Genomic DNA, 9,185 nt, shown 5'->3' on the forward strand with positions numbered 1-9,185 from the left:
GATTGCTTTTTGGGCTGACAAGAGAGGGGGACTTGATTGGGGGAGGGGGAGGGAAAGGGGAGGCGGCGGCAGGGAAGAGACAGAAATCTTTAATAAATAAATTAAAAAAAATAAAAATAAAACAAACAAAGATGCCAATACATAGAGAACTGCCCCAGGCTAACTGCCACTGTCTGATACTGAAACTATTATCTCTTCTCAGGGTCTACCTTGGGTGAAGCAGACAGCCAATCAGAGTGGGCAGATGTCCAGAAGAAGATCATCCCGTGGGGACACAAGGCTCTGGAGTCAGACCTGGAGCTTCTGTTTCAGGATCGGGCTGCCAAGCTTGGCAAGTCCATCAGCAGACTCATCGTTGTGGCCTCGCTCATTGACAAGCCAACCAACTTAGGAGGTAAAAATCGTCCTCCAGGAGGGTCACCCTAAATCCTTTCAGCACCCCTCTGTGGCTGTCTTCTCCACACATGGCCCTCTTGGCAGGCTTTAGAGGAAAGGCTGGAGACCTGAGTAACAGGCTGTTCTGTGCAGGGCTGTGCCGCACCTGTGAGGTGTTTGGAGCTGCGGCACTTGTGGTGGGCAGTCTTCAGTGTGTCAGCGACAGGCAGTTCCAGCACCTCAGTGTCTCTGCGGAGCAGTGGCTCCCTCTGCTAGAGGTAGGTGTAACGCCGCTTAGTAGATCCTATACTTGCGAGTGTATTTTGGCACACTGTCTTTATGCCAGTTTCTCGGTCTGATCCTTCAGTGCTGAGTCCCATGGGGTTTTATCTGTGACCTGCAGTAGTGTAGCAGTCCCCTCGGTAGAACATGCTACCCTCTATTCAGCCACCGCTCAGCAGTCTGCTATGTGGAGGGAGTTCTTTCCGAAGTCATTTGGTATCCTGTTTTCCCTTTCAAGTCCCTTTGACAGACAAGTCGGGTTTGAGTTCAGTGCTTTGTCCACCCTCTCATTTCACAACGGAATGATCTCATATCCTGCCCCTCTAAAACTGCCACCAAGGTGAGGCGGGCGCAGCTGACAGATTATCTGCAGCAGAAAAAGGCGGAAGGCTACACTGTCATCGGTGTGGAGCAGACAGCGCAGAGCTCAGACCTGGCCCAGTTCCGCTTCCCTGAGAAGTCGCTGCTCCTGTTGGGGTGAGTCGGCTCCTGTGTGATACAACTTCCTGCACTGATGGAGACCCCTGGGATGTTTACTAGTAAACATGGAATTGACCTCTTCCTGGAACCCAGGCTGACGTCATCTGTTTCTCTCTCTCCTACAGTAACATTCAGGACTTCTAAAAAAAATTAGTAAAAGGTTCTCCCTGTGTTACAGGGGAGCTAACGTGTCCTACTCCATTTTTCCTCTGCAGAAATGAGCGGGAAGGGATCCCAGCCGACCTGATCCAGCAGCTGGACGTGTGTGTGGAGATTCCTCAGCAGGGCATCATCCGCTCACTGAATGTGCACGTGAGCGGGGCTCTCCTCATCTGGGAGTACACCAGGCAGCAGCTGCTCGGGTGTGCGGGGCCCGCATCCTGGGACTGAGCCTCGCCCACCATCTCTCATGGTGCTAATGATGGTGCCTTATAACCCTCCGGACGAATGAAATATTCTGAGATGTCACGGGATTATCTACATCTCTCTAACCTTGCACCTCAATGCCAAAACCTGTTTATGTGCCTTAAAGTCTGTTACTGTATATTGTCCCCTAAATCAAATAACCTTTTTAAATATTTTAAGTAACTATGGAACGCTTTAAAAAATGAATTTTTAAAAATGTTCTTCCTAGAAACCAGTATTGTCAGGGTGGCTGTGCTAATGGTGTGGAAGAATTAAAGTTGTTACTTATGGGCACCTGCGCCCTTCCGTTTTAATATACGGCAAAATGTGAATCTGCTCTCCAGTGAAGTTCTTTGTCCTCAGGCCCTGGGCTCTTTCCAAAGCTGTGAATTCAGCCACTGTTCACCTTAGCTTAAATGGCATTTGTCTTACTGTGCTTCCGGTGGTGGTGAGAAATCTGTCTCCAAGGACGATAATCATGGCCCCAGGACTGTTGGTCCACCCCTGCAAATCCCTACTGAAACCAAGAATGAAGCCCATGAGTGCTTTATGCTTTGATGGCTGCATTATTTAAGGATGATCATTGTTAACTGCCCAGCAAGGAACTTGCTATCCCTGGAACCCTTTGAGTAATACTCAGATTTCAGGGTCCTTTGCCTATTCATTTCCTTCTGTAGTTTTGAGGCTTTGATTTGCAACAGGGTTTCAAGCCTAGAACATCAATCAGAGCAGCTGCCACTCCTGTGACCTGAGTTAACCAACACTGTCACAGTCTGGCTTCTTTCAGGTAGCAGAATGCATCCATGGCCCATCCGGGTCATGCTGTTGGCATTCCACCCATTATAGGGCATTTGGATTTAGGGACTGCGTTAACACTGCAGGCTTTGCTTTCGGTTCATTTGGTGAAGCACCTAGGAGTGGGGCTTCTGGGTCATAAAGTCAGCGTGTTTTACCTGAAAACCTCTGCAGAGGGCTTTCCGAGTTTACAGTATCACCAAGGGTGACCTGTTCTGCATCCTTGTCATTTGGTATTGTCAGCCTTTTAATTTAAGCCATTCTAGCAGGTTTCTAGTGACCTATCAGTATAGTATTTATTTTAATTATTCTAATATTTAACGATATGGAGGCTCTTTTCAGATATTCATCTTCCACTGTATTTTAAGAAATATCTGTGGGATAAGAGGGCCAATAAAAGAAACACACCCTGATCCTGAGACCAGAGCCAGTTCACTGGCCTTGAGACCTAAGCCTAAAGGTTAAAAAGGGCCAGTGAAAGAAACACACCTCAGGGGCTGGAGAGATGGCTCAGTGGTTAAGAGCACTGGTTGCTCTTCCAGAGGTCCTGAGTTCAATTCCCAGCAACCACATAGTGGCTCACAACCATCTGTAATGAGATCTGGTGCCCTCTTCTGGCATGCATACGTGGAAGCAGAATGTTGTATACGTAATAAACAAACAAATAAATAAATAAATCTTAAAAAAAAAAAAAAAAGAAATATACCTTGGCCCTGAAACCAGAGCCAAACAAACACACTCTGCCCCTGACCAGCTGGGCAGAAAAACTAATCAATCCCTGGGCATGAAACCAACCCCTTGCACACGAAATCCAGCCAGTCTCTGAGCTTGTCCAAGCTCAAGGTTTGAAATCCAACCAATTCCGCTTTGAAAATCTTCATCCTGGAAAAACTCCGCCCCTAAGAAGCCCTATATAAGCTCTGTACCTGTTCAGTTGGCAGCTGCCTTTTCCTATTATGGCAGAAGCAGCCACCCTCAGGATTCCTCCTTCCCAATAAATCTCTTGAATGAGGTTTGAGTGAGACCTTCTTTCCCTGGAGTGCAGCAGAACCTTCCCTGGCAGAGCAGAGCTCTTCCACTCCGGCAGACCTCAGAGTTATTCCACTGAGGAAACCTTTCCTTGAAGCAGGGCTGCACACGGCTCCGCTTCCGTCGAGTCTGTGGTAGTCCTGTCTGCCAGGATTCCTTTCCATCCGAGCTGTAATCCTTACAATATCTATTCGCATAATTTGCTCACTTTTTAAACAGTTTCATTTTTCTTATTAAGAATTATGAAGTTTTTGTTTTTGTATTCTGAATACAAGCTCTGTAAGAAATACACGATTTTAAGTATTGTCTGCAGGTTTGTGAGTTACTGTTCATTTCTGGGGGTTCATCCTTTGGCATTTTCTTAATCACCTTGGAATTAGTGGACTCAGGCACTGTCTGATCATTGAGGACATTTGAACAACTTTTTATTATAACGCATTGGTTACTTAAGGCTTCTAACTTCACTGTGTCGTTTCCACATTAAAATGCTAATCTAAAAGCCAGCAACACACATAACAACCTATCTTAGTTTTTATTTATATCAGCTGCAACTCGATTTGCATACTATTTGGCTTTCATTCTAAGGGGGGAAAAGGAAGATAAACATTGTGTTTTTATAATAAACTTTAATATTTTTCTTGAAATAGATCCTCACGAAATTAAAGCAACACACGCAGCACCAGTCAGTCCTTCATAGTTTGAACGATTAGGATCTCCTGCTACTTGACCCTTTTACTAACTGGTAGTCACAAGGGACAGGTGCTGGCTGGTGTGTAATTGCGGCCAAACTGCTTTTGTCCTGGAACCAGCAAAGCTTTTCTGAAAGTCCAGAAGAATAATCTCCACCTGCGTGAAAGTTCAGGAAGAGCCTAGGAATTTTCAGTGGACCGTGAAGGCTGGAATTCTCCGGCTTCAAATTTTTCCTTGAATTTCAAGTAGTCTCTTCTTTTGTCAAAATATTTTATCTATTGAGATAAAAAGGCCTGACATTAGAGCAAGCTGTGCAGTTGGCAAGCAAAAGCGCAGATTTAAATGTAACTCAGCATTAATGATATCAAGGCAGAACCAGGATTTGTGTTCTAGCCTCCTGAGTCAGGGAATCTAGTGCCTAAAAGAGCCATGAGTCTCCGTTCCCTCTTGGCTGTTAGCACATATGGCCCGTGAACTTAAACAGTCTTAGGCACATAAGAGCCTGTTTGGCAGTTCTTGGTTGGATCAGGAATCTTAAGTTTTAGACCATGGCTGGTTATAGGGTCAGTATATCGTATCATTTATCAGGCCTGGAATCTTTGTCAAGAAAGACAAGTCAAGATGGACACATGACTAAATATTCACAAGTTATTCAAGGCTTGGCTTTGTTTCCATTCATATCATCCTCTTCATGCGGCATTTGAAAAGTCCGATGTTCTACAAGTCGAAATCAAACCCAAGGAAAACGCACGTGTGCCAGCCATGCCACTGCCCCAGCCCCTGTATCCCAGCAGCTCTGCAGACAGGGCAGACGTAGGATGCCTCATGTTTGCACTGGAGACCACAAAATGCTGATTTTGTTAAAAACCTTCAGTGCATGTCTTAATGGAGCCTGCCTGAACATGGTTTTCTCCTTCACTGAGAAACCCGTTCTCTACCACTGCTCATAGACTTGCTCCTTCAAGTTCCATCAGAAGGAAATGTAACACACCTGCCCAGAGTATCCACGGCACCTTCAGAGAGAAGCCTCCCTAACTGTCCACCTACGTACGAATTCACACATAGTTTCTGAACATGATGCTCAATCTTTCACTTCATGGAAAACAGGACTCTGGGTTTACCTCAGTCCTGAGCCCTGAGGTCCTGCTGGTGCACAGCTCTGCTCTGAGGCCGTGACATCACTGCTTCATCCAAAGCCCCATCCTTGCTCAAAATCCCCCGTGGTTTGATGGCCTTTGTCCCTCTGGTGTGTTGTGACAAGGTATTCAAAAATGTCACTGTCAGCGTGGAGCTCTATCCCTGGTGGTCTTGAACTGACTACAGTAGAATGGGTGCTATATAAAAGAATATCAGGCTTAAAAGCATACAATGTCCCTCCTGTCCTGTGAAAAGTTAATTGAGGTATCTGTTGTGCTCAGAGACAGTTACATTTAGGGGTACCTGAGGTATCACAGTCCAATATGAACGGGGAAAAGCCACACCTTACATTGAACCTTCCACAGAACTAATCCTACTGATCAGAATTTGAGGGGCTTTGGAAAGGCTTGAAGTTGAGGGTCCGTCTTTAGCCCTCTGAATTCCTTGCCCACCTCTGTGAGTGATTTCACACCCTGGTGACAGGTGAAACCACTCACTGGCTCCCACCACCCCAAAGGCTAAGCGTGTCATGTGACAGCCTCTGAGGCCCAGCACAGGCTTTCCTGCTTTGCTGTAACGAACGGACTTAACCTGCATTTCCACCCATGTATTTGAAAATTGTGTTCTGTTCCCATAAAACTTAATGAAACTTATGCCACATGGTATTAAGGGAAACTTCAATCTGTGCTCCTGAGCCAGCCACTCATATTTGGCTACAAAATACACTATCCTTTGCCGTGAAAGCAGTGTTATGCTGTTGACAACAACCTGCCCAGACAGAACTCAGCCTCTCCCAGGAGCGGATCTCCTCCTGAAGCTGCTCTTTGCACACTCCAGTCACCCACAGTCCTGGTTCTCGTGGCCTTGTACTGCACAGCACAACCTTCCTCTTTCTCAAGGGACTGCTGTACAGCAGAGTAAAGACAAAGTTAAGAACCCGAGTTCAAATCCTCTCTCCACACGTTGGCTGTCTCGTTTTGGACAACTGTTTCTCCTCTCTAGCGCCTAAAACTGAATTCAAGGCCTCCAAACACTGATGAAAATCCTAGCAAATAAAACCTAGTGTCTTTCTCAGAACACATTCCCACGACGCTCCACCCGCCCCCCCCCACGCACGTGGTTTTGGACACACCTCTCAGTCTGCAATTTATAGGAGTTGGCAGAGACCAGAACAAAGTTAAAAAGAAAAGAACTTTCTTTTTATGCTGCTGGATGACGGAACTGTGAGAGAGGCTATGGACTCCTGCAGAAATCATCACAACACTGTCCCTTCCCCAGAATCCGGCCGCGCACCGTCACTTTCTCCAGCAATAACAACCAACTGGTGGCTTCCACCGCGCGCCCTCCTCCGTGACCTTGTCCCTCCAGTCCTACCCCGAGGTGAGGCCGAGCGCACGGGACTTACCCACTGTTGGGGGCAGCTGGCCTCGAACGAGCTCCTCAGCTGCTTGCACCGAGCCGCGTCCTCCGCGTTGTCGTCGAGACAGCGCCAGTACAGGTCGCGCGCGCTCCAGCACACCTGCCTTTCCTTCATGGTCGGGGCTGCCATTCCTGCAGGGCTCCCAGGGCTAGCCTACAACCCCGGGCTGCGGCGCGGAGGGCCCGAGCTTTGCAGTTCCGCGCGGCCTCCCGAGGAGCAGCCAACGTGGGCGAGCGCGAGGAGGAGCTCGGCTCCTGGGCCGCCGAGTCGCCCGGCGAGTCCACGGACCACGCAAGGAAACGCTCCCCCGGGAAAGCAGCAGCTGACCCGTGTTGATCCTTCCTGGCCGCAGTGCTCCACACTGAAGGGCGGGACTTCCGGCTGCGTTTTCCGGCTGTGGTGGGCGCGGCTTTTGGGCGTCACCGATCGTCACCGCCCTCGGCCCAGTAGTCGCAGCGGCCGGGACTGGAGTGGAGGGATAGAAGGTGGGCGGAGGGGACCGAGCAGGAGGAGGAGGCCGCCAGCCAGAGAGCACGGACTCCCTGCGAAGTTTGGCCAGGTTGGCCAAGCTCAGGTTGGCCAGGCTTGCAGACCAGACCCCTCGTCTCTGCCGTGCTTCGGATGTTTTGAGAGGAGCGTTTAATTTATGAGCCCGTGTTTAAGTAGAATGTTCAGGAAGACGAGTCGAGCCACGGATGAAGGCCAGTCTGCCGGCTGCGCCCTGGTTCTGTCTGCTCTAGCTCCTGGGAAGAGCCGCGTGCATGCGTGTGCAGCACGGACTCACACCAGTCCGGGAGAGTCAGCTCTACAGTCGGTGCCACTGTGAGGCCCGAACCACCTTCAACGGGTCTTCAGGGTGACAGTGTGATTCTAAGCACCGTCAAAATACGGGACATGTACCCCCGTGGTCTAAGGGATGAATTTACCTTATCAATGTCAGTTTATAAAAGGAGATAGATAGCATTGTGGAAATATGATGGCTACAGAACGATGAAAGAGCCTTAGATGAGTTAAGTTGGAGACGGAAATCTATTTTAAAGGTTTACTTATTTTGTCTGTATGGCAGCGAGTATGGGTGTGTGCCACAGAAATGCGTCAAGAGCAGGCATGAATGAAATGGGAACGGTGGTGTCCACAGCCAGCCTTGTGTAGAGAGCCGTCTGTGTACCCCGTCCCAACTCCATGACCGAAAAATCATTGGTAGCTTGAAACTGACCGCGATGAAACACTCACCCCGCGGCAAACAGCAAGCCAGAATTTTGCTTTTGTCAGGTCTGTAGCCAATCCACTAACGCACAGCGGCATCCGACACTGGGAAAAGAAAGTCAAGTTAGTTTTTGGGAAAAAGAATACAATGAACAAACATCTGAAGAGAGATGTTAGTAATAAAGGCTAGCTCTAGAAGACAAGAAAGTCAAAGGATCTTAGAAATGGTTGAGTGCAAGTGAAGTTTAGAAAAGCGCACAGATTTCCAGAGAGATGTGTAACGGTGCTAGTATCCGTACTGAAAAATCTTTCTACGGACAATTCCAGATGGTTCCACCAGGAGGGTCCTCTTGACTTTTACCGATTTAATTATGCCTGTCTTGTGATTGTAAATCTTACTAATTGCAAAATCTCTCAATCTCTGAATCATCAAACTCTTTGGAACTCATTGATATGAGAGAGAGAAAACATGCACTAAAATGGTGTAAGACTGTATTTATTACTTATATAACTAAGAATTTTTGCTCTAGAAGGCTTAATGTATATGATAGTGGGTGCTGAATCTTTGTTGGGGGTGTAATATGTTATATATTGTATGTTACTCAGTACCTTTCCAATATTCAAAAAAGTCTATTCCAAATCCTGTGGTGGACATGTATGAGAAAATATAATTTGGGGTTGAAAAGAAAAACATTTTAAATTTATTATTTTGGATGTACGGGTGTTTTTTTCCTGCATGTATGTCCTAATGTACCACGTGTGTAGCATCTTTGGAAGACAAGAGGGTGTCAGATCCCGTGGGACTGGAATTACAGACAGTTGTGAGCTGCTATGTGCTTGCTAGATAGTGAACCCTGGTCCTCTGGAAGAGCTGAGACACATTGCTCCAGCCTTGAAAAGGATTTTTTTCAGTCACAAATTTATCTACCCCAAACCAAACAACGTCATAAAATGGAGTCACAGTGCAGAAGTTTCCATATTCATAATATCTAGGATCGATTTAATAGGCATACTATGGGAAATGGAAAACATTTTTAAAGTGACGGGAGACTTAAACAGAGGCAGCACCCATGAGAAAATGCAAATGGCCAATGTATGCAGATACCGACATCCTCCTTAACAACCATAACCAGGAACCCACAGCCACAATGCAGTGCCATTAGACACCTGCCGGACCAAAGGCTGACAGTAATGGACCTGAGTTCAGTACCCAGAATTCAAATAAAGTGAGGGGGAGTGGTGGGAATATGCCTTTAATCCCAACACTGAAGAGGTGGAGACACAGATACCCAAGGTTTGCTGGCCAGCTGTCACAACGAGTTATAAGTCACAGGCTAGTAAAAGATGCTATTTCAACAAACAAAAA

The 9,185-nt window shown here is 47.2% G+C and overlaps 2 protein-coding genes across 5 annotated transcripts in view; one reads left to right on the forward strand and one right to left on the reverse strand.

The window, feature by feature from the left end:
* Positions 1 to 3,678, forward strand: part of Tarbp1 (TAR (HIV-1) RNA binding protein 1) — a 49,517-nt gene extending 45,839 nt beyond the window's left edge. For 3 of the 4 annotated variants that reach the window (XM_050146957.1, XM_050146959.1, XM_050146958.1), the window contains exons 27-30: positions 203 to 394; positions 529 to 653; positions 998 to 1,134; positions 1,353 to 3,678. In XM_050146957.1, coding sequence (XP_050002914.1) covers positions 203 to 394; positions 529 to 653; positions 998 to 1,134; positions 1,353 to 1,527 — 629 coding nt within the window. In that variant the 3' untranslated portion in view covers positions 1,528 to 3,678. Of the gene's footprint in view, positions 1 to 202; positions 395 to 528; positions 654 to 895; positions 1,135 to 1,352 lie in introns of those variants that run through there. The other variant, XM_050146960.1, reaches the window with a different exon arrangement.
* A 96-nt stretch (positions 3,679 to 3,774) lies between these two features.
* On the reverse strand, positions 3,775 to 6,989 carry Coa6 (cytochrome c oxidase assembly factor 6). The gene is made up of 2 exons (XM_050146962.1): positions 6,599 to 6,989; positions 3,775 to 4,331 (listed from the first exon to the last, which is right to left on the reverse strand). Exons 1-2 carry the CDS (start codon positions 6,740 to 6,742, stop codon positions 4,236 to 4,238), a joined length of 240 nt encoding a protein of 79 aa, XP_050002919.1. The 5' UTR covers positions 6,743 to 6,989; the 3' UTR covers positions 3,775 to 4,235.
* Between the last annotated feature and the right edge of the window lie 2,196 nt (positions 6,990 to 9,185).

This window comes from Alexandromys fortis, unplaced genomic scaffold (genome assembly GCF_014885135.2).
Source record: "Alexandromys fortis isolate MF-2015 unplaced genomic scaffold, M_Fortis_MF-2015_v1.1 scaffold_12, whole genome shotgun sequence".
NCBI classification, from domain to species: Eukaryota; Metazoa; Chordata; class Mammalia; order Rodentia; family Cricetidae; genus Alexandromys; species Alexandromys fortis.

Excerpts from the sequence above, each read along its gene's own strand:
- Coa6 (XM_050146962.1), bottom strand. The coding sequence starts at position 6,742 with ATGGCAGCCCCGACCATGAAGGAAAGGCAGGTGTGCTGGAGCGCGCGC. Across the intron at positions 4,332-6,598 it reads CCAGCTGCCCCCAACAGTGG|ATAAAATATTTTGACAAAAG; the intron begins GTAAGTCCCGTG and ends TTATCTCAATAG.